The sequence below is a fragment of the Pecten maximus genome, chromosome 12 (assembly GCF_902652985.1).
Source record: "Pecten maximus chromosome 12, xPecMax1.1, whole genome shotgun sequence".
Classification (NCBI taxonomy): Eukaryota; Metazoa; Mollusca; class Bivalvia; order Pectinida; family Pectinidae; genus Pecten; species Pecten maximus.
In genome coordinates, this window is record NC_047026.1 from 2,940,485 (window position 1) to 2,966,818 (window position 26,334).

Sequence of the window (26,334 nt, forward strand, 5' to 3'; positions counted from 1 at the left end):
CAAGAAACATGATTTCGACCAAGTCAAGTTTTTGGAGGTGAAATTAGGGCTCAGTGTTGAAAGAAATGACAATATTTTTGAGGTGATAAGCAAAGGTGCCAATTGAATAGCCCAAATTTTAGTTACAACTTCTATGGGCCATATCTTATTCAATTATCCGTATCTTATTCAGAAGTAGTGATAAAATATCTTTTCAACATGGCAGCTATGGTGAATTGTTTCAAAGGCCAAGACGAATAATGGACCAGGGATTCGGGTGTAATTGATGATGAGTTTCAACAAGAGGCCCAGTGGGCCTGTATCGCTTACCTGGCTCTACAGCAACTTTGAAGTTGATTGAGGTTATTTCTACAGAAACTATGCTGCTTACATCTTTATTCAAATAGGAGTAGGATAGGTTTATCAATAAATTTTCTAGTCCCTCATTCCAGCATACTATTGGCCTAATATCCGGTCTCGGACACTCTTGGCTATCGCAAAATTATTGTTTACAGATTTAAGCCGATTTCACCCCTGTGACCTTGAATGTAGGTCAAGGTCATTTATTTGAACAAACTTCGTAGCCCTTCACCCCAGCATGCCACTATCAAGTCCCTGGGCTTCTTGGTTATTGAGAAGAAGTTGTTTGAAGATGATAGCCTATTTGACCTTGAATGAAGGTCAATGTCATTCATTTGAACAAAATTTGTAGCCCTTCAGCTAAGGATGCTACAGACCCAATATCAAGTCCCTGGGCCTCTTGGTTATTGAGAAGAATTTGTTTAAATGATAAAGTTGACATCGGACGGACGGACGACGGACGCCGCACCACAGCATAAGCTCACTTGCCCTTTGGCAGGTGAGTTAACAAATGACAAAAAAACCAGTCGTCAAATATAAAACATAATTTAATGTTATAGATATATAACAACTTGATACCAGCACCAAGATAGCTCCTCAGCAAGACAAAATACTTTGAAAATATAAAAAATCACAGACAGAGCAACATGTTCTTCGATACAAATGTCTTCAGAATCTAAGAACTTGATATGGCAGTATGATACTGTCTGTATCCTTTACATCTAAAACAATACAATTCATACATAACTCTATGTTTAATCATTTCCTCAATATGGTGCAGCTACTTCACAACGACGATGCGAGACTAGATGGTTAAGTTATTCATTGAGAAATGATGTTTGTGATATTATCTGTTTTTTAAGGGAAGATGATGAATGCCTTCAACTGTCATATCGCAACTACTTCGTGTGCTTTAATTGTAATTGGTTGTTTTAAGAACACATGCTAACAAAATTACCTTCTTTCCTAAAGAGCTCCATATGTGTAAATCAACGGATGACCATTGTGTGGTATAATCAAATACAGTTTTATATAAGGGAGGTAACTCCTAAACAGTTCACATGAATGATTTGCAATGTAGCTTGTATCCTTAACACATATTAATGTTATATCTGTCAGGCAGGATCATTGGGTAACGAGTCATGCTGCCGGTAATTGTTACTCATTGTTAGAACAGAACATCTATTTATAAATCGTTGTCAGAATAATCGCCTCAATAACTTTATCAACTTAAACATTATTTCCATAGGTAATAGGAAATAAACTGCAAATTTTGCAAACATTTTTCTTTTCCTTCCAATGTTCAATGTAGGCAATAAGGCACTGGTTTACTAATATGGTTCTTGATATCAATTATTCATTATAATGATTTATTTGTAAATTATTGATTATACTTCTTAGTTCTATGCATGAATCATTAAAGCTAAACATTGAAAAAAGTGTATTTTTTTGCACAAAAGCCCGACCCACAGTTCGAATATATGATATTTTAAAATTTTTGTAAAGCCCTTGTGATTCTGTAAATACATTATATGTAGTAAACCAGTGCTTTAAATCATATTACATGAGACAAACCTGTCGACCATTCTCTTAAATGTTCACGTGATCAACTCATACAAATGTACATGTGATCAACTCATACAAATGTACATGTGATCAACTCATACAAATGTTCACGCGATCAACTCATACAAATGTACACGTGATCAACTCATACAAATGTACACGTGATCAACTCATACAAATGTACACGTGATCAACTCATACAAATGTACACGTGATCAACTCATACAAATGTACACATGATCAACTCATACAAATGTACACATGATCAACTCATACAAATGTACACGTGATCAACTCATACAAATGTACACGTGATCAACTCATACAAATGTACACGCGATCAACTCATACAAATGTACACGCGATCAACTCATACAAATGTACACGTGATCAACTCATACAAATGATCACGTGATCAACTCATACAAATGTACACGTGATCAACTCATACAAATGTTCACGTGATCAACTCATACAAATGTACACGTGATCAACTCATACAAATGTTCATGTGATCAACTCATACAAATGTACACGTGATCAACTCATACAAATGTACATGTGATCAACTCATACAAATGTACACGTGATCAACTCATACAAATGTACACGTGATCAACTCATACAAATGTTCATGTGATCAACTCATACAAATGTTCATGTGATGTACTCATACAAATGTTCACACGATCAACTCATACAAATGTACACGTGATGTACTCATACAAATATACAAATGATCAACTCATACAAATATACAAATGATCAACTCATACAAATATACAAATGATCAACTCATACAAATGTACAAATGATCAACTCATACAAATGTACATGTGATCAACTCATACAAATGTACACGCGATCAACTCATACAAATGTACATGTGATCAACTCATACAAATGTACACGTGATCAACTCATACAAATGTTCATGTGATCAACTCATACAAATGTTCATGTGATCAACTCATACAAATGTACACGTGATCAACTCATACAAATGTACACGTGATCAACTCATACAAATGTTCATGTGATCAACTCATACAAATGTACACGTGATCAACTCATACAAATGTACATGTGATCAACTCATACAAATGTACACATGATTAAATCATACAAATGTACATGTGATCAACTCATACAAATGTACACGCGATCAACTCATACAAATGATCAACTCATACAAATGATCAACTCATACAAATGTACATGTGATCAACTCATACAAATGTAAACGTGATCAACTCATACAAATGTACACGCGATCAACTCATACAAATGATCAACTCATACAAATGATCAACTCATACAAATGTTCATGTGATCAACTCATACAAATGTACACGTGATCAACTCATACAAATGTTCACGTGATCAACTCATACAAATGTACAAATGATCAACTCATACAAATGTACACGTGATCAACTCATACAAATGTACAAATGATCAACTCATACAAATGTACAAATGATCAACTCATACAAATGTACACGTGATCAACTCATACAAATGTACATGTGATCAACTCATACAAATCTTGCAACACAAATATATACATGATCAACTCATACAAAAAAAAATCCTGATTAATATTACAATGTACTATCTACAAACATTTTATTTTCATCAGAAAATAGCCTCAACAATTCGTTAGATTTTCATTAAAATAACAAATTTCAGTTAAATTTGATTTTAAACAAAAGTAGCTGCATCCTGTTCACTGAAATTATAATTGGCTACAAAGGTTATTTCCAAGTTGTTCTTAAATTTTGAGGATATCATAAAGCAGTGAAAATGTAAACACCATGAAAATAAAAATGATAAAAGATAAAATAGCTCCCTTGAAAAATAAATTCTGTGTAGAAATTGGGAATTGCGAAAATATAAAGCAGTGAAGAAACAAACCTGAACAGTCATATGTCATTGATAATAACCTCAGTGTTATAATAACTTGTTATATCTGTCATGTTGTTATATAACTGTTATCACATCCTGTTATAGTTAAATCAACAAAATGTTGCCATCTTTCAATCACTAAATATTTCAGTACAGTACTTCTTCAATCAAACCAGTTTTCATCAAATAAAAGGATTTTTTACTTATATGATAATACTTAATATATAACATTTCGGTAACAAGTGAAATTTTAATGTAGAAAGTGAAAGATCGCTGTTCAGTCATGAAAATGCTTCACACAAAAATGTATAATACAGTGTAATATTTCATACATCACAGTACTGTAAATAGTGTATTTAGATCAACGTAAAATACAATGTCAAAACGATTGGTATTAAAAAGTCAATACTGTGTAAGATTCCACACAATACAAAACACTGATATTTGGCAGAGCTCGTCGATGTCAATTATTTATATAACATATACCGTATTTGACCTAATAAGCGCACTGTTCGCTTTCAAAATCACAAAAGGGATCTGCTCCATAAAAACCATATACAGAGAAAAAAATTTGCATGAAATCTTTGTGGAAAAAAACACTAATATTTTTCATTTACATACTTCTGTTAAAGTGCTGAAAGTCATATTGGCGATCAGTGAGGTATGGAACTTTTTATATGTTTCAATTAGTGTACCTATCCTCTTTTCCAGAAAAAGTTGGGCTTGCATTTATAGGAGCATGCTGGTGCAGTTATTAGTCCAAATACGGTAATCAAAGTTCTCTGGAAGAGTATTCTGTTTATATATTATTATCTCTATATCTCATCAGTGGTAATGGCAGCAGGGGAATTTTTAGATAGATAAGGGTGGGTGGGGTTAGGGGGTGGGTGGGTGGGTTTGTATATACATGTATAATGGGAGAGAGGTTTTTTTCTATGGTTATTTAGATATAGTTAATTTTCCATTGTTTGTATGCAGAATGCGGCTTTCTGATTGGTTGAGATTTTTATTCATACCACTATGAAAAAAATTCCGAGAATGGCGCGAAAAATGTGACGTCACAATATGACAACTGACGTTGCGTATTGATTTGAGAAAAAGAATCCAATATAAAACAAGTAAAATTGTACATAAAACATGTTTTAAATTAGAAAATTATTTTCAAAAATTAATCATATTATAAGAGTTGATGTCAATTATTTTCTAGTTTCATCGGGGTATGAAAAAAAATTGTTTGCAAACTTCTGTAAGAATCCGTTATGCCGATTCATACAGTTTGCAATAAAAAATTTTTTTCATACCCCGATGAAACTAAAAAAATATTGAAATCAATGCTTAAATGTAGTGAGGAGACATGTCGTTATTGTGATCTTAAGTATTTATTATAAATTCCTACCATTTTATATATATTTCTGGTAGATTCTAGATCTTTGACAGCAGAATTGTCCACTTCTTAACAAAATAAAAATGTACAAAAATTATCTATTCTTTTATGCCCTAAGCCTACCAGCTCATTGGCTTATACTATAATTAAATCTACTATTAATGATATCTTGATATAAAAATATCTGAGAGTATTATTTAAATTCTGGCGAGGATTCGTCCAATTTTTTAATTCCAGCTCATACATATGCAAATTTAAGTATAATGGTAATTAGATATCTACTTAAACTGGTATAATTAGCTTCAGTGGTCTTTTTAATGGTTTCGGGAGGGGGAGGTATTTTTGTACTGTTAAGGCATATATTTAAAAAGGTATATACTGTACTGTAATATTGAGAATTCACATAAAGTAGAATCATTTACATATTTAATATTCAGATAATTTTACGGCATATAGATTAATTCAATGTCACTACTTCGCAAATATCTAAACTTATAAAGGTATTTTAATGAATCATTCATGAGTTTGGAAGGGTATTTAGTTTTAACTTGATAATGGTCCCTTTAGTTTTACAGAGGATTGCATCACAAATCCTATGAATAATTTAGCATAATTTTAAATGAAATTTAACCTAATTAGCATATTCAAATACATAAATGTATATTGCAATATCAGTCTATGATATATCAAGCTTTCAAGAGATTTCATCTCCTAAGCACAGAAAAAAAACTTATTTCGATGATTGTATTTAGTATTTATCGCTGTGTCCTCAAAATGTACATTTGTATTTACATTCCCTGTTAAATCTTCTCAAGAACAGAATGTTCGACACAAAATTAAAGCCTCTCTATGTTTTTGTTGATAAATATAAAACTTTAACAAGTTAACTTCATAATCTCTTATGGATTGATCTTCATCTAATTTATCTAATTTCTGTCAAATCTGCTCAGTTACATCAACAATTCATAGGTAATGTATATAATAAACATCTAAAAATAGAACTTGAACCAACCCTGCACGCACTGAGTTACATCCGGATGATAAACAGAAAAAGCATGGGTTTGTTTATCAAATACCAAGAAGTTTCACAGCTAGTTCATGGTGGCTATTCGCATTTAACCTCTCTTTCATTTTTGTCCAGCAGACCCACACTGACTCTGTAAGTCATAAATGATGCAATTTTAACCAATTCTGCTCTTTGCCTTTGCGGCACCAACCAGTAGGTCTAGTTGACTTTTGGCTTCTGATATGTGACTTTGATCGCCAGTCTGCTGTTTTCAAAACAAACTAGTTTTTCGCATTTGTGCATGACGCATTTTCCGCGGCTCATTTACATATATTTCAATTTCTACTCAAGTTAGACTCGATGAAACTACCAAATTTAATCGGTTTCATTTGTCAATGAATTTGACCAGATTAACATCATTCTACGCGTATGGAAAAAAAAATAGTGCACAAGCCGCCCGCCTGCTTCTGCCCGATCTGTAGAACGAATATTCATACCCTGCCTACTCTGCTCTTTAGCAGCTCATTAAATTTGTCTTTAGAGCAAATCAATTCATCACCCCATGAAATCGACCAAGGAAACATTCAATCCTTGAATAGAGAGTGGAGCACTACATTAGACATTCCCTGTAATCAGTGGGTAGTTTCCCAGGTTAATTGCAATTATGAAGAACTACGGTATTGATCCTCACATTATATCATCATTAGTGTAAATGTTCTATCATTAAACATATTTTTGTAATTTTGTCATAATTTATATGTCATGAAAACATAGAGAGGCTTTAAACTACAAAGCAACTACATTTCTTGTACCTGGTACATCATTATTTAGATCGATGTTATACTAAATTCGTTGAAGTTACTGTATAGAGAAATTTGCATATTTAAGTACTCCGTGGGGCCGTAACAGCTCAATTGGTTTCAATGCCAGACATGTAATCTCAGGTGATGATCCGAGATCCGTGGTTCGACGCTCCCTACCACAGTCGTTTGTGTGATCCGAGGTCCATGGTTCGACGCTCCCTACCACAGTCGTTTGTGTGATCCGAGGTCCATGGTTCGACGCTCCCTACCACAGTCGATTTGTGTTTCTCATGAAGCTGAGATATGGGCTGGCCTGTGCTGTCATGGCTTTGTCATTAGGCAAGACCCTAATTGCTCTGGATGCCATGCAACCGGCCTCCCATATATTATTCGGTGAGGTATTCAACAACTACTACAATGATACCTCGCCTCAAAATGACCCTGGCTGTTCACAGAGCGATAAACCTACCAAACAAACAAACTCTGGCCGAATTCATTACAACTACATATCACTGTACACTGAACTAGTCAGTAATAACTTAAGTTTAAAAGTAACTGTATTCAATGCTTCTTAGGAAAAGAATATTCTTTTGTGATTTTAGAAATGATAACTGTATTCAATGTTTCTTGGGAAAAGAATATTCTTTTGTGATTTTAGAAATGATATTTTCTCACAGAAAGTCATTCCCCTTTAGAAATTTCAATATCCATGAAAAAACTGCAAACATTAATTCTGTCTGAAAATTAGCATGAGAATGGCCAGCTCTAGCTAGCCCTGAAGTTCCCGGTCAGACCTTAGGCCTGGTGCGTCTTCAGCTTCCGAAGCAAAAGGTAGGGAACCACCAACAGGACCCCTCCAATCAGGTAACATACTTGGTCACCACAGCTCCAGTATACTGGGGAGGGAGAGACAATTATTAAACAGCATATATATCACTGGGGTCGGTGAGAAAAGGATTAAAAAGCATATAAGTGAACAGCATTTACATCACTGGGGAGAATTAAATAGATTTGATATCACCAGGGAGGGAGAGACAAGAATTAAACAGCTTTGATATTACTGGGGAGGGAGAGACAAGGATTAAACAGCTTTGCTATTACTGGGGAGGGAGAGACAAGAATTAAACAGCTTTGAGATTACTGGGGAGGGAGAGACAAGGACTAAACAGCTTTGAGATTACTGGGGAGGGAGAGACAAGGATTAAACAGCTTTGCTATTACTGGGGAGGGAGAGACAAGAATTAAACAGCTTTGAGATTACTGGGGAGGGAGAGACAAGGATTAAACAGCTTTGCTATTACTGGGGAGGGAGAGACAAGAATTAAACAGCTTTGAGATTACTGGGGAGGGAGAGACAAGGATTAAACAGCTTTGCTATTACTGGGTGATGGAGCAACAAGGATTAAATAGTTTTTATATAACTGGGGAGGGAGAACAAAGATAAAACAGCTTTGATATTAGTGGGGAGGGAAAGACAGGAATTAAACAGCTTTGATATCATTGGGGAGGGAGAGACAGAAATTAAACAGCTTTGATATTATTGGGGAGGGAGAGACAAGAATTAAACAGCTTTGATATTACTGGTGAGGGAGCAACAAGGATCAAATAGTTTTTTTATATTACTGGGGAGGTGAAACAAAGATTAAACAGCTTTGATATTACAGGGGAGGGAGAGACAAAGATTAAACAGCTTTGATATTACAAGGGAGGTAGCGATAAAGAATAACGAGCTTTTACATAACTTATTCAACATTAAGACAGTTATATTATTGAGATATATTCCGCTGATATCTCATAACAGATCATATGTACTTACCTACAGAGGAGACGACCGGTCCAAGAGCCCGAGCCAGAGCCCCTAGGGATCTAAACACTCCCAGAACAACGCCTTTCTGGTCACTACCTCCATACTCAGAGATCAGGGTAGTCAAACAGGGTACTACGGTGGCCGAGGCTGAAACAGGAATCACCAAGTATATCCTATTGTATGTACAGTCAATCAGAGACATATTCACAGTACTAATCATGTACTGTTAGGGCTTTTCCAGTAAAACATCTACCCCACCCCAGGACTCCAGTAAAACATCTACCCCACCCCAGGACTCCAGGTTTGGTTAGGGGTACTACCTATAGGATTTATTTAATAAATTACACAGAAGAAATAGGATGGCAATCCAACCATGGATAGAATTTATTTATTTTGGAGTCCTGGGGTCAGGTAGATATTTTAATGAAATAGCCCTGACTGACAGATAATGGATTTATCTTTGGGGCTTAAATGATCAATTTAGAATCGCCTATCTTCACATCTTCTGTAAATTCTCTTAATATAAATCCAGGTAGGGAAATAGGTGGCAAAAATATTTTCCTGTAGTCACATTATAAGATGGCTATAAACACAAAGAATATATTTGCATAATTACATATCTTTGTACTGTTAACAATACATAAAATACTTCAATTCATAAATTTGACAAAATTTTCCATTTTTGAAATATATGATTATATCAGGTATACATTGATAACATGATTTTATTGTTTAGATTCAGTGTATAAAACAGCTTTAGAATTTTTCTTTCAAAATTGATACTAAACTCACCAAAGGCAAACAGCATGAGAGCCAGATACATCATTGCCACAGAATGGGCGAATGCCATTATCACAAAGGCTGGCATCAGTAGCGACATTCCCTTTAATATATAAGTATTGGCAGTTAAGAACCACTGGCAGTTCATGTAAGTAGCATTTGACAGTTAAGAACCACTGACAATTCATGTATATAATAATTGACATTTAAATATTACTGATAGTTCATGTACGTAATGTAACGCAGGATTAATTAAATTTAAATCACTGTCTCCGCTAAGGATCGAACCGGGGACCTCTGGCATACTAGTCTTACACTCAACAGATCGAGCTAAAGAGAATATCTATCGAGCCGAGCGGTATATTGCAGTTAGTATTTACCAGGGTTACACGTAATATTTGACAATTCAGAACCACTGAAAATTAATGTATATAATAAATGGCAGAACCACTGACAATTCATAAACATAATAATTGACAGTTTGGAACTACTGGGGACAAATATGGTACATTTTACACTAGAGGAAGGGGGTTATTTGAGGATAAATACGGTACAGAACATTTACAATGGGGAGGGAATTTATTTGAGGATAAATACGGTACAGAAATTTCACATTAAGTGAGGGGGCTTATTTGAGGATAAATACGGTACAGAAATTTCAGATTAAGTGAGGGGGCTTATTTGAGGATAAATACGGTACAGAAATTTCACATTAAGTGAGGGGGCTTATTTGAGGATAAATACGGTACAGAAATTTTACATTAAGTGAGGGGGCTTACTTGAGGATAGATGCGGTACAGAAATTTTACATTAATGGCGGGGGGTTATTTGAGAATAAATACGGTACAGAAATTTTACATGAATGGAGGGGGCTTATTTGAGGATAAATACGGTACAGAAATTTACATGAATGGAGGGGGGTTATTTGAGGATAAATACAGTAAATGAAACTGTTAAACCAGTAATTAGAAAGTGTATATACTTACAAGTGTAGCAATTTTCAGCTGTTTTCCTGACTTAATTCTCCGTACATAACCACCTATTAACAGAAGGTAAGCAACATCATCCATCAGTTAATCATAGTATAATTTGTGTGGGTAGTCACGAGTTTGCAGTACCAAATATAAATGTTTGGCCTTACAGACATATAGATCATGATTATAACAAAGGTCCATGATACAGAAAAATTTGGTGAATGACCTGTCATTTAATTTAGCATTTTGTTTCCACAACCAACATTCTATGTGATATTCCATCAACATTGAACTAACTCCCTCACATCCCACTCACCTTGTACTAACTCCCTCACATCCCACTCACCTTGTACGAACTCCCTCACATCCCACTCACCTTGTACTAACTCCCACTCACCTTGTACTAACTCCCTCACACCCCACTCACCTTATACTAACTCCCTCACACCCCACTCACCTTATACTAACTCCCTCACACCCCACTCACCTTGTACTAACTCCCTCACACCCCACTCACCTTGTACTAACTCCCACTCACCTTGTACTAACTCCCTCACACCCCACTCACCTTGTACTAACTCCCTCACATCCCACTCACCTTGTACTAACTCCCCTCACACTCCCACTCACCTTGTTACTAACTCCCCTCACATCCCACTCACCTCTGTATAATCCTTCACACCCCACTCACCTTGTTAACTAACTACCCTAACACACCACTCACCTTTGTACTAACTCCCTTCACCACCTCACTCACTTGTACTAACTCCCTCACACTCCACTCAACTTGTTACTAACTCCTCACATCCCACTCCCTTTTACTAAATCCTCACACCCCACTCACTTGTACTAACTCCCTCACACACACTTCACCTTGTATAACTCCCCTCACACTCACCACCTTGTACTAACTCCCTCACAATCACTCACTTGTACTAACTCCCTCACATCACTCAATTTGTACTAACTCCCTCACACTCCACTCACCTTTGTATAATCCCTCACAGCCTCCACTCACCATTGTAACTAACTCCCTCACACTCCCCACTCACCTTGTACTAACTTCCCTCACATCCCCACTCACACTCCTGTTACTAACTCCCTCACTCCCCACTCACCTTGTACTAACTCCCTCACTTCCCACTCACCTTGTACTAACTCCCTCACACCCCACTCACCTTGTACTAACTCCCTCACACCCCACTCACCTTGTACTAACTCCCTCACACCCCACTCACCTTGTACTAACTCCCTCACATCCCACTCACCTTGTACTAACTCCCTCACACCCCACTCACCTTGTACTAACTCCCTCACACTCCACTCACCTTGTACTAACTCCCTCACACTCCACTCACCTTGTACAAACTCCCCACTCACCTTGTACTAACTCCCCACTCACCTTGTACTAACTCCCTCACATCCCACTCACCTTGTACTAACTCCCTCACACCCCACTCACCTTGTACTAACTCCCTCACACCCCACTCACCTTGTACTAACTCCCTCACACCCCACTCACCTTGTTCTAACTCCCTCACTCCCCACTCACCTTGTTCTAACTCCCTCACACCCCACTCACCTTGTACTAACTCCCTCACATCCCACTCACCTTGTACTAACTCCCTCACACTCCACTCACCTTGTACTAACTCCCTCACATCCCACTCACCTTGTTCTAACTCCCTCACACTCCACTCACCTTGTACTAACTCCCTCACACCCAACTCACCTTGTACTAACTCCTCACCCCACTCACCTTGTACTAACTCCCTCACACCCCACTCACCTTGTACTAACTCCCTCACACCCCACTCACCTTGTACTAACTCCCTCACTCCCCACTCACCTTGTACTAACTCCCTCACACCCCACTCACCTTGTACTAACTCCCTCACACCCCACTCACCTTGTACTAACTCCCTCACACCCCACTCACCTTGTACTAACTCCCTCACCTTGTACTAACTCCCTCACACCCCACTCACCTTGTACTAACTCCCTCACACCCCACTCACCTTGTACTAACTCCCTCACACCCCACTCACCTTTGTACTAACTCCCTCACTCCCACTCACCTTGTACTAACTCCCTCACACCCCACTCACCTTGTACTAACTCCCTCACACCCCACTCACTTTGTACTAACTCCCTCACTCCCCACTCACCTTGTACTAACTCCCTCACACCCCACTCACCTTGTACTAAAGCCATCACAGTTCCGATAAAGAAAAACATTTTCCCTTGCTGCATACTGAAATCATAACACAAATGTATAATTAAAAGTTGGTAAAAAACCAAAATAATAATAATTATTTTTAGAAGCATTATTTACACAATTTTCACAGAACACAACAAATAATTCATTTTTGATATTTTAAAGTTTTCCAGTGGAGTTCACGTTATGCAGACCAATAAAGACCTACTCATTTATGTGGACAATCTTATTGGCTTATTTCTAAATAAAACATTTCATGAATGAATCCTGATGTTTATACAGACTAAGAAAGTTGCGGCTCACTAGAAAACAAAATACAATCACTGGGATATTCTTTATTTAATAAAAGATTTTGAACCAGCAAAATCTTTCGGACCACAATAATCGAAAATGGACAAATTGATTACAAAAAAATCTTACCTATCGTACTGCAGTCGATTGTGAGTTAGGAATGTAAGTGTAAATTCTAAACCTGAGTACAGAAACAGGTAAATAAAATATACCACTCCAATCTTCTGTACTGCCTGAGAATCTGTGGAAAAATACGAGGAAATTGGGTTAAATGAGTACCATATTCAACGTAAGAAAAATACTGTGTGCTTACAAAACACAAAAGTAGGGTGTGTCATAAAACCATGTACAGGGAAAAGATTCCATGTGAATTTTTGGGTGGAAAAATAACTATTTTTTTCATTTACATATCTTTATGCAGCTAAAAATATGCAGCTTCTTTGGTTAAAAGAATTTTATGTTTCAATTCAATTACAGTGGAACTTCGTTAACTCGAACTCGGATAACTCGAATACCCCGCTTAACTCGAAGTACATCGTCGGTCCCGGCCGAATTCTCTCTTTATCTTAGTAAAAAAAAATCGGAAAACTCGAACTCGGATAACTCGAAAAACTCGGATAATACGAAGTGAAAATTTGGTCCCAACAATAAAAATCCTATTTGAAATGAACGAATAACTCGAAGTATAATTTTCGTCGGTCGGTGGTAAACGCCGACATTTTTTAAGAGCTAAATTCCGTTTGTAATACTGAACATATCGGCACTACTAACCTACATGCTATTATAAGTGTTTCATAAATTCATAAAAGAAATTGTCGGTTGAATCTTATTACAACAAGTCTTGGTGATAAAAAGTACTGCTTTACTTACATCAGGTAATTTCCTAAGGCGGTCGCCGATATTAGTACACACGATAGTCAACAACTCATCTACCCGCTCGCTCAAGCGGAACTAATCTCTGACACACCGGTAGATCTACCCTGCTGATATTTTTACAGGTGTAGAAATGAAACAGTCACCGGCGCCTATTAAATCTTTAAACTGCTGAAACAATAGCGTAATTACTGCCGAGGTGTTCAGAGTACAACTGTAACGGTCAGTGCTGTCTATTAAATCGGATAAAACGCCAACTCAGTCACAGTAACATCTTATACGCACATGCGCAGCCCAACTTCCGGTGCCAATACACATGGAAATGGCGTGGTTATCAATTAAAAGTAAGTAGGCCGATCAAACAGTATTTTATATGTCCAATAAAAGGTAGTGGTTCGGTTATGTTTTGCATGCAATCTGTGTTAAACTTAAACGGTTATTTGATTTGACATGAGTAACTTGTTATTTTGACGAATTCCGTTTTATCGTTTACTTTTGCAAACATGACTTGCACATCAGATCGTTATTGAAGTGACTAAGTGAAAGAAACTTTATCGTGACTGTATATCGGCAAAACTACACCAAATTACAAGTGACATAACGAAACATTACATATATATTTACATGTATTGACCAGTCTTCACACTATACTGATGAGCGACAGAACAGGGTTATAATGATTATATAATATTGACAAATATTGACCAAACTTTTCACCAAAAATGATAACTTGCTTAATTCGAACACTCGGATAACTCGAAGTTTTTTCGTAGTCCCGTCGACTTCGAGTTAACGAAGTTCCACTGTAGTACCACAGCCTCTTTAATCTTGAAAAAAAAGGTCGGGGTGCACTTATTAGATCAAATACCTAAAATGTCATTGAATTAGTATTCAGTCTTAGACTGATTTCCTATCATAATCAATAACTGATTGATTAATAACAAGTAATTAGTAAAATAGATACAAAATTCCATAATTGCTAATTTGGTGAAATACTTTAATTCATGAGGCCTGCGAAATCTGTATTTTAAAATCTAAGAATGATTAGTTCATTTTGCATTTTAATTCATTAGCTTATCAAGTATGTGATTGAGGTGCAATGTAGCTAATAAAAATATGTTAAAACAGTGTCACATCCCATTAAAATGCTCTGAGAAAGATTTTAATGTTAATTATGCGACATACATGTTAACCAACTAATCACAACGTAAATCATAAGTAATCTTTCTTTAATTGATAAATGACTTTGATTTTCCAACTGATTCCAAATATTTGGAGTCAGCATAATATAATGAATGAATTTTTAAATATTCCGAGAAGATAATAGACTATTTTCCATTAAAAGATGGTTGGTTTTTCATAAAAAATCATCCGTCTTTTAAATGCCAGTATGAACACATTCACTGTTTTTTTCCGCCAATAAAGATCGTTTTACATTCATTACAAAAAGATTGGTTTTCATCAGAAAAGAATAGTTTTACATTAAAAGGGAATGTTTTCTTCAGAAAAAAATATCGTTTTTATTCAGTAAACATTCGTTTTATTGAAAAGAAAGGTTCTTTTTTCAAGAAAAAAGATCGTTTTTTATCAGATAATTTAAATGTTTTCATTTTTTTTTAATTCAGCGTGTCTTAAGTCCATAACAACTGAAATATAAGTCTTGCTGATGTCACAGATGTTCACGTCAAGAAAGGTGATGAATTGTACGTAAGTAGCAGACGGCACTCACCTGACTTTGATAACTTGGTGACAGGTGAGAATTTAAACAATGACACAGGATTTATGAGGTGAGATGTGTTTTGCCATCCACTCGCTATAGACTTGGCCTGAATACAAACATAAAATGATGATTCAATAGTAATTGCTTCAAAATCTTTTTTCTTTTTTTCAGTTTTGAAATCTTTTTATTCATCCTTTTGTATATTATGAGTACATGAAATACATAGAAAAAGCATCAATTATAGATACAGTTTTACAGCAACACAATATCATTTTTTTTTTGTGAAGAGCATCAAGGGTGTCAATGATAAGGCATATACCATTTTAGAAAGTTTGTACATGTATATATATTGAACAATGTTTAATGGCTAATAAATACACAGTATTGAACAATTAGGATAAAGAAATCAATGCTTCAAAATCTGAATGTGTCTCTCATAATACAATCCATAGCACTTAATTACTGCAAACAGATAAAAAATTGTCTTCCCATTTTTGAAATTATCATATCCGGGAATATACAAAAGTATTTGAGCAAGTCTTTCTGAACATTTTTGAATTTGAAAAGAATATTTAGAATAACAAGTCATCCACATTTCCTATAAAAACATTTTTAAGGGACTTCAGTTCCTGCTTTTGACTCTCTGGATGAAGTTCTGCTAAACGACCAAAGTTGGAATGTTTACAAGGTGTAGAGTATAGAAAAATTGATGAACAAGAGGCTTTTAAATCAAGATTTAACACATTCCACCCCTGTGACCTTGAAAGTAGATCAAGGTTTATTCATTTGAAAATATTCATAGAAATTCATCCAAGCATGCTAATTGACTGATGTCATGACCCTATAGGCCTCTTGGTCATTGGTCAGATTTTATTACCCGGGGCCTCTTGGTTATTGATAAATCGTTTAAAGATTTTAATACTTTGGCCCCTGTGACCTTGAAAGTAGGTCAAGATCATTCATTTGAATAAACCATAAAGTCCTTCATCCCAGCATGCTATTGGCATAATACCATGATTCTATACTTCTTGGCTTTGGAAGAAGTCAAAAATGTAAATTATTATATTATTATAATATAATGCAAGATGGAGGATGCCAGACAAAAGCCGATCACAATAGGTCACTTGAGACTTCATCTCAGGTGACCTACAAATTTATTTTTCTTAATTTTTACAAAACGTAAAAATACTTACCCGTTTATCAATTGCCAATGTTTCTTTGAAAAACAAAAATACGAATAAAACATCTGTGACTGCTAATACAAGTGCGAAGAGAGCAGGAGGAGTGTAAAATGCCCCGTCCTGTTGACGTGCCCATACTGAGAATCCTGCACCAATCAGAGGTCCGAACACAAAACCAATGGAAAATGCTACACCAATCATAGCCTGCAAAACAAAAGGACAATTCTGCTTGTGATGTCAAAGGCTAGTAATATTTTTGTTATATTTGACAGAAAGCAATTTTACAAAAATTTGAACAAAATAAAGTTTGAAACTTATGTGTATGAAGTGTCCATGTACTGTGTATGCATGGGACCACATATAATATCAAATCTGTATAGGACGAAAGCATTTGCGTGGTCCCTGGAAATTTGTCATAATGGGGTTGAACAGCAATTTTTTTCCAGCAGAAAGATTTCAAAACTAAGAATTTTATAAAATATCAAAACACTCGCAAGTAAGACAAAATCTGTATAGTATAGATAAGTAATAAATAAATAAATAGCAAATTTTAACATCATTACATTTTCGATTTTACACATATCACTATTGTTATGCAACATAGACCTACCATTCCCTTGCCACGCCTCTGCTGAGGAAGAATGTCGGCTACAACTGCGGTTGAGAGACTTATATTTCCCTTACTGAGGCCCCCGACTATCCGGGCGATTACAAATAAACCAAAGTTGTGTGACACGGCCCAGATAGCATAAGATATAGCAACACCAATCTGCAAAATCAAAGGAATATTAACTGTTATTGTTTCAAAGCACTTAAATTGTACATACTTTTCTTCATACCAACAACCAACCAGGAGTTTATCTTCATTCATTTTGGAAAACTGTCGTCTGCTCACGAAAATTTATCACTATATATTGACTGATCTCTAGAAAATGAGGTCATATTTTTCAAGCCTTGTTTTAAGAAATGGATATTTGTTGAATCTCATGGAAATACATTTACCTGGTCATGTAAAAAATAATAATTAGGCCATCTTTAAAAATATCTTGGTTTGGTGTAACCCGACCAGGGGTTTTTTACATATGGGTAGGTAGGTAGTGCTGAACTTTTTTTTTTATTCAGTTCTGAAAACAGATTTTCAACCTTCAATACTAAAATAATCCGGCACATAAACTGTTTGGAAATCATTATTCATTTTGTGATCTTAAACAAAAGAAACACACACCAAGCTTATTTGGGTTTGCGAGATGTATTTTCAAACTTGAAAAAAAAAGGGTTTATTTTTCCCAATAAAATTTTCTGTGTAGGCACATTTTTTCTGGGTCGATTTATTTTGGCCTTATAGTAGTTTTGAAATATCAGTTTATGTAGCTGTATCTTTGTTACCATGGAGATGATAAGAAGAGGACGGCGTCCATACACATCTGATGCTGCTCCTACTACAGGGGAGGCTAGAAACTGCAGCAAGGAAAATAGGGATCCAATCAAACCTGAAATCAAAGGTCATGTGATCAAGATGAGCCAATCCAATCAGAAGTGTGTAGCATTAGTAATAAGTCACAAGAAGAACATTTTTACAAAGATATTTTTACAAAACAGATCAGATTTTGTTTTTAATGGTAGGTGTAAAGTGAAAAAATATTTAAAAAAATGAATACTTCTGGCCTCATTAACTAAATTAATTAAAACACTGTACAAGCACCACTTTCAAACAGAGAATTATAAAACAGCAATATATCAATATTCAGCTTAACGAGACAATATCTCAATTTCAACCAATCACAAGCCTTCATTATATTTCCATAGTAACAGTTCTGAAAAAAATCTCATGTTTTACATAATAGGCATTAGTAAGTTACGTACATCACCTTGAATGAAATTTATCTACGGACTGATGAGCTATTGGTCATTTAAACAAAACCTGTGTATAGTCACCTGGTTACCATGACAACAAAAATTTCTGAAAATCTGCATGCACATATTTATATATTCCCAAACATTCCTGTGCAGTTTAATTGAAATTGGTTAGCTATGTTTGGAGGAGTAGTTTGTGCCATCAAGGGCAATAACTTTGCTAAAAATTTATAAAAGTTAATAACTTTCAGGGACATACAAGAAAAATGTCATGAGTTCAACATACGCAGAAAGTTTCACTGAAATCCATGCATAATCCTGTGAGGAATAGGTGGTACGAAAAATTGTGTCTACAGACAGACAGACAGACAGAAAAACAGAAAGACAGACAGACAATAGGGAGTAGGGAGTAGTAAAACAGGTTTTTTTTGGCATGGAAGTTTTTCTCAATGTTTTAGTTTTCAACTAAATATGAAAAATTTACATTGTTGTATAAATTTTTATAGAATGATGTAATATTACCTCCAAATAAAACAGAATTCCATCTAGGAGTGTCCGGAGCACCGACTAATTCCCGAAATCCTTTCACTGAATTCATCAACGACTGGTACAGCCCATCCTACAGAAAAATGACACTTCAAGTTGGGATGTCAATTTAATCATTTCAGACAGATTTCAATTACTGAATTAACACATGCTTAATATTGACATTTGACCCCTCAAACTTACCTTTGACCCCCTGAAATTGGATATAGAAGTCTTAGCATATGTAACCCAAATGAGCGAATAAGCATTAATTATATAATCAGAGGGAAAATCTGAGGAAAACAGCTGTTGGTATTTTCTATGCAGGAGTGCAATGCAACATTAAGTTTCCCGACAATTAAGTTGCAGTGTGAACGATCATCGACAAAGGCCTCTGGGTGAAAGACATACCTCTTTTTTACTTCCATAAAAGTCGAGCAAGGAGGGTAAGATTGGAAGAATGACGGTGAAAGCCAGCAAGTCTATGACGAGGGACACAAAAAGAATGATCAGAATTCGGTTCTCCCCTTCAACTTTTTCCTCTTTTTCCTTCCCACCATCACCTTTCCGACCCACCGAGCCATTTTTGGAACACATATCCAGAAGTTCACCTCACTCAGTCAAGTATGGAAGCTGAGATTCTATGCCTGTGTAAACCTAAAATAGAAAAGCATAGGAGTTAATTTAATTGGCAAAAATAATTATTTTTACCTTAAGGCTCCGCTGATGAAAAAGATATTTCCATTAAAAGATCATCTGCAGATTAAAATATTAATAAATAAATAAATTTTGTATCAACTGAAACTTTCCAATTCAGAAAACATTTTTTTTAGATGTCATAAAATTACCAAAATTTGCTTTTAAATGGTAATGAAATATTGATCCAGTACTATCTAATATATATTATTGTCCACTTCTAGGTTTATATACAAAAAGTACATGAAATAAACAATTTCCATGTGAAATAAATTTGTCAAGGTGTTTGATTTCGTTGGGTGAAATACAAATCCAGTGCACCCTAGGGAAAAATTCATTTAGCAAATGATGTTCCAGTCATGTGTAAAAGTACTGTGGATATTTTGGTTACAGCACAAATATGTGAAAACCCGTAAGTGATAATATTCTGTGAAACTACGAAAAGTACTTTATTTATAAGAAGTAGCTGTTAAAAGTAATAAAATTCCTACCTTGTCTAATCCCCAGAGAATCTGTTACAAGTTACAACCATGTGTTACCACGACAACTACTTTGAACCTTGTCAAATAACTACATGCTCACACAAAAATCTGAAGTGATTTATCTTGACAAGTTCCGGGAGCAGATTTCCTTCCACTACATGTGTATAGGTTTCTGACAGAGCTACAAGGCTACCATAAAAGCTATGATAGGATTTTGATTGATACACTTATATATATAATGCGTGTGCATTGAGGCGCGAATTAGTCATCATACCCATACAGGTGTATGGCGCATTGTCAGCTTAATGAAAAAAAAAATATTAATCTCTTGTTCATATTTACCAAAATTATAAGTCTTGCATATGTGGTCAGATGGTTAGAATACATGTACAATAAAATTATGAGTTACGACTGTTTAAAACATCAATCAGTGTGCATGTAATAATGCTGTGATAAGCCCAAAGGACCAATTTAAACTTAATAGGCTTATTTTCAGACATGGATAAGCTTATTACCAGGCATGGATGAGCTTATTACCAGACATGGATGAGCTTATTACCTGACATGGATGAGCTTATTACCAGGCATGGGCTTATTACCAGGCATGGATGAGCTTATTACCAGGCATGGATGAGCTTATTACCTGGCATGGATGGGCTTATTACCTGGCATGGATAAGCTTATTACCTGGCATGGATGGGCTTATTACCTGGCATGGATAAGCTTATTACCTGGCATGGATGGGCTTATTACCTGGCATGGATAAGCTTATTACCAGACATGGATAAGCTTATTACCAGACATGGATGGGCTTATTACCAGGCATGGATAAGCTTATTACCTAGCATGGATAAGCTTATTACCAGGCATGGATGGGCTTATTACCTAGCATGGATAAGCTTATTACCTAGCATGGATAAGCTTATTACCATGCATGGATGGGCTTATTACCAGGCATGGATGGGCTTATTACCAGGCATGGATGGGCTTATTACCAGACATGGATAAGCTTATTACCAGACATGGATGGGCTTATTACCAGGCATGCTCCTATGGTTGAAGCTATATTTAGGTAAGAATATCTTCAGTACCCAAACCCTATGATGTCAAAAAAAATCAAACAATGTTTTTTTCCCCAAGAAATATCTTTATTTTTTTTTCTTTCATAATATGATATTTTCATGGAAATTAAAAAATTCATAAATGATTTTGGCTCTGGAAGCAAATTGAAATGTTTCCTTTTGACCTTGGCCCCAAACCTATTTACATACCTAAGTTATGACAAGGTAAACGGATTGGTGATTAAAATGACATGCTTGGGTTGCTGCATGAATGAACTTAATACAGGTAGTTGATACTAAAAGCATTTCTTTACTTTACCTGATTTGATGTTGACATCGGACCATACCAATACCATTAATGTAGACATTTCGTGTTGATTATTTCATCATAACATTATACCTACATAAAATCTCCTGGGCTGGCACGAACTGTACATACAAGCTGTTACCCATTTAAAGTCATGTTTACATCAATCTTATACCTGCTTAACCTACTACAACGTTGATCTGCACAAAATGGCATATAATTAAAATAATTTTAATGCTGATGTCCTTTCAAATATAACCACAATTAAAGGACTTTCATATTTGAATGAAGCATCTAATGAAATTTTCAATTTTGAGAATGGCGATATTTTATAGAATCTGTTGTTGTGTTAGATTGTTTGGTTGTAATTTGTTTGTTTGGTAAACAACTAATGTTTGATTGACTGGCCGATGGAATGTTTATTTTTCTTCAAGTCCAAGTATCGTAGACCGTGTTAACACCAGGGCGTTACATGTACCATTCTCTCATTCAATCCGATTCTGAAGACATCATTTCTTTCTATCAAAATTAAATATTGACTCACCTGTTTAGTACCTGGTAAGGAAAGGTGAGAGAACATATAGACTCTCATACATATTTATTAGGTACTAAATAAGAGGCCAAGAGGGCCTGTATTGCTAAACTTGATATGGCAGTAAATACATTTGTATGGGGAAACACTCTACATTTCTACAGAACAAGGATTTTGAAGAATTTGCTATATTTCTCTGATTTGGCCAAGCCAGCCTTCCCCCCCCCCCCCAAAAAAAAATTACAGCTAGGGTGGGCTGTCCTCCAAAAATATTTTTTTCTTTTTTTTTCTGATGAGAATATTGACCGAGACACAAAAGCTGCCACGAAAGCCCAACATGTAGGATGCTCCAAATGCTTATTCATAATCATTTAAAGGATAAAGTGGATTATAATTATTGGATAAAATTGGGTTGCAGTACGAAGTTCACTGTAGTTCATTAAGGAAAGATATGCAATCATAGAGGGTAGGACAATTTGCAAGATCAGGAAGAAAGAGGTTGAGTCCACTTTCAAACTAAAACTGTCGTCCAGAGGGTCAACTCATACATGTCACGCCACAAATAAAATCATACTTAACTACCGGTACTAGTAAATCATAATCAATATTGACAAGGAAGTCCTTAAGTTGTGGACCGTGTTGAAGTGGGAGGCAAAGGAATTAATCTTGATACACACAATGTACACAGGGGGATTTAAATATAGTGCAACAATAACGACCTAGTGAATGTTTATAAAAAATTCGCTGGTTTAAAATATTACACAAATACTGCCTACTGGTATGGCAAGCCATCTGGGTTTTTACCAACTTAATTCAGACAACTGTATCTTAACTGAGATACATATATCTCTATTTATCTAATATTTAGAGATATCTGTATTTGAAATAGAGATATCTGTAATTTAGAGATATCTGAATTACACTAGATGTCCGTATCTTACATAGATATCAATATTTCAAATACAGATATCTCTAATATCAATAAACTCAAAAGCTATCTTCAATTTAGAAATATATCTCTATTTAATAGAAAACAGAGATGTCTAATTAATGGAATTTAATGCATAAATAAAAATATTTGTACAGTGTTTTTAAATTATAAATGTCTCTATTTTAATTAGAGATATCTCTGTTTCAAATACCGAAATATCTATTTTCATAATTAATAGTGATATTGCCAATTTGAATATTAATATCTGCATTAAATGAATAAATACACAAATGTTTTCATGCCTTTTGGGCTTTTACCAAGTTGATTTGTTTTTAGATTTGAAATACAATTTGAATCACTATTAATCGACAAAATACAGATATCTGTGTTTAAAATTTTACTTATAACTTCAAGCGAGACCTCAGCTACTGTGCTGCAGGTCAGGACAACTAGATACAGCAAGAAATAATCTTGATCTGAGGTGCGCCCCAGGTGTGGGACAGTCTACCTAATGACATTAGAAAGGCTGAATCCTTTCCTGGAGACTGTTAAACACCTGGGATGGCTCATCATTAAGATGTAACATAAAGTGGTAGGCTGGTGATTGAAAATTACCCAGTAGTCGGGAAAAAAAAAAAAAAAAAAAATCATTGATGATGACTTTGAAAATACAATTAATCAGAAATTTCTTAAAGTTTTTGTAAATCTCTGGCTTCATGTACATATTTTTGTAATTTTAGCGAACCAAGAAGCAAATGATCTTACACTTTAGTGATATATTCGTTGGTCATTTACAAGGGATTAAGGAGATTTAAACATATTAACAACTGTTAAAATGTTCAGTATGAAAGGAGCATTCCTTCGTTCGGTTATCAGAAACATAATTTCTATTGATGAAATCTATGTCTGAACAATGATTATATGTTATTGAGTGTTTGTGCATACAAGTAATGAAATTAACGCCAAAACGCCAGGTAAAAGATGTAATTTGTATACAGTATTTTGCGGTAATTAGTGATACTTTGGGTCAAATTAAGATTTTTCAGGACTTAATACTCGAAGAACTTTGGTTTATTTTGAGAGTAAAACTGCATTATTAATGTAAAGATTACAACTTTTACTATTTGGAAAAATACATATTTTCCAGCAAGTTTAATTTTGATGACCTAAACTTTATTCAAATGAAGGAATGTCCCTTTAAATTGATAACAAAGGCCAAGATGTTGAATAAATGGACTTGAGATAAATATAAAATTTGTATATAAATTTTATACAAAAGAGCAATTCTCTGGTAAATTCAGAAAACTGATTATAATTGATAATCTATCAATTTCAAGTTTCCGATTATCAATTCTGAAAGTGAAACCGATTCTCATCACTAGCAACAGTTAGTTGCATTGCATGCTTTCTTATAGTTTACTCTTCGTTGATTTTTCTTTTTTCTAGTTTTTATTGCTACTTACTTTCTTGTGTTCTAAAATCTTATCCTGCAAATTTCTAATTATTGTTCCTAGATGTTGTGTTGTTGTTTAAGATTATGTTATATTAGTATGTAACAGGAGAGGAGAAAATATAGCGGCCAGACCGGGGTTCGAACCGGGACCTCCGAACACTTGCCGGATGCTCTACCAATTGAGCTACCTGGTCACCGATGATCAACCCAGTCCAGTCCCGCTACATGTATATATGTTTCTGTCAATATCATTAGACTGCTATGTCTCTTAAATTGATTTATTAACTGCATGACCTTTATATTTGCATGGCCTTTAATCATTTGTGCTATTTTACTATTTATCTATCTCTGAGTGATGCATTCTACTTTTGTGAAATTTTGTTGTATCTATTAATTTTATATGTTTAACAAGTTGTAAAAGTTGCATTGTTACAGCATAAACACAAATTATAATAAAAATGAGAGGAATCTGTATTTAGAATAGAGATATCTCTAATCTGCTTTTTATCAAATACTAGTAAATATCTATTTTAAAAATACAAATACTTGTACTTCAATTCAATATGTAAAAACCCAAACAGCCTGCCATACACTGCTATCTATTTATTTATTTAATGGGTGAAAACGCCACCATACATCACGGAAGTCACTCAAGACTAGTCACTTATTTGATGTCATCCAGTGTTTCCAGATTTTACATCCGGTATCATGGCCTTGCAGCCATTCATTTGAAAAATACACTACTAAATACTAGCTGCAATATAAACTGCTCACTTTAGAGAACTCTTAAACTTGAGCGGTTAAACCAGCTCCCACAAAATAAATGCAAAAAAATAATAATAATAAAATAAAAAAAAAATATATATATCAATTAGATTTCTAATTATGACATCTGTTACATACCAGTACATATATATGATATATCAAAGTCACTTTTTACAGTGACTTCAACATTCATATGCTGGATTGTAAAAGTCATATCTAGCGACGTACAAGGAGGCTAATATTATATACATTTTTTTTACCAATCAATGAATCATGAAAATGAAATAAAATCAAAGTTATAGATTTCGCACTAAGCGTACTGATTAAAAGATTGTGCGCATTTTCTATTATGCTACATACACTTACAATTTAACTTGCAAAAAAATGTACTTACCTTAGTAAACTTTGGCTAGTATCCAACTTTCAAAGTTTCTGTCCTGATTTTCAACCCCAACTTGTCAATATTGTCAGATAAGATTAACGACTACAATGACACGTGTTCATTTTCATACAATCAACTTGTTTCTTTTATGAAATAGTGGATACGTGTCTCAGTAACTAACAGTTCGTAACGATAAGAAATATAAAGCACATATGCCTTAACTAAGCACCTAAAACTAAAAACGTGCTCTACTTTCTGTTTTGTCGCTTCCGGGTTATACGCACATTCGAGACCTTTCGTACATTTACTTAGCAACGCAACCAAAAATTTTGAGAAACACCGAAATATGAAGTGTTCGAGAAAATAAGTAGTTTTACTGAGATTGTATAAATGATTATCTTTCGTGGTTAAAAGGGAAACCTGTATAATGAAGTGTGACTTTGATTGATGACTTCACAGATTGCATTTTGAGTGAAAACAGAACATTCGGGAAACC

At 35.0% G+C, this 26,334-nt stretch overlaps 1 protein-coding gene across 1 annotated transcript; it reads right to left on the reverse strand.

Moving 5' to 3' along the window:
- Positions 1 to 5,242: 5,242 nt before the first annotated feature.
- On the reverse strand, positions 5,243 to 26,197 carry LOC117339106 (major facilitator superfamily domain-containing protein 10-like). Its single transcript, XM_033900489.1, has 13 exons — positions 25,851 to 26,197; positions 19,641 to 19,886; positions 19,227 to 19,323; positions 18,237 to 18,340; positions 17,461 to 17,619; positions 16,863 to 17,054; positions 15,679 to 15,775; positions 13,206 to 13,317; positions 12,766 to 12,821; positions 10,580 to 10,632; positions 9,606 to 9,696; positions 8,823 to 8,960; positions 5,243 to 7,902 (listed from the first exon to the last, which is right to left on the reverse strand). The coding sequence occupies exons 2-13, from the start codon at positions 19,824 to 19,826 to the stop codon at positions 7,802 to 7,804; spliced, it is 1,386 nt and encodes a 461-aa protein (XP_033756380.1). The 5' UTR covers positions 19,827 to 19,886; positions 25,851 to 26,197; the 3' UTR covers positions 5,243 to 7,801.
- Positions 26,198 to 26,334: the final 137 nt, after the last annotated feature.

Coding starts and splice junctions, on each gene's coding strand:
- LOC117339106 (XM_033900489.1), bottom strand. CDS start 19,826: ATGTGTTCCAAAAATGGCTCGGTGGGTCGGAAAGGTGATGGTGGGAAG. Junction 13,318..15,678: donor CACCAAGTTATCAAAGTCAG/GTGAGTGCCGTC, acceptor ATTTTTCCACAG/ATTCTCAGGCAGTACAGAAG. Junction 10,633..12,765: donor TGTGATGGCTTTAGTACAAG/GTGAGTGGGGTG, acceptor TTCTGTTAATAG/GTGGTTATGTACGGAGAATT.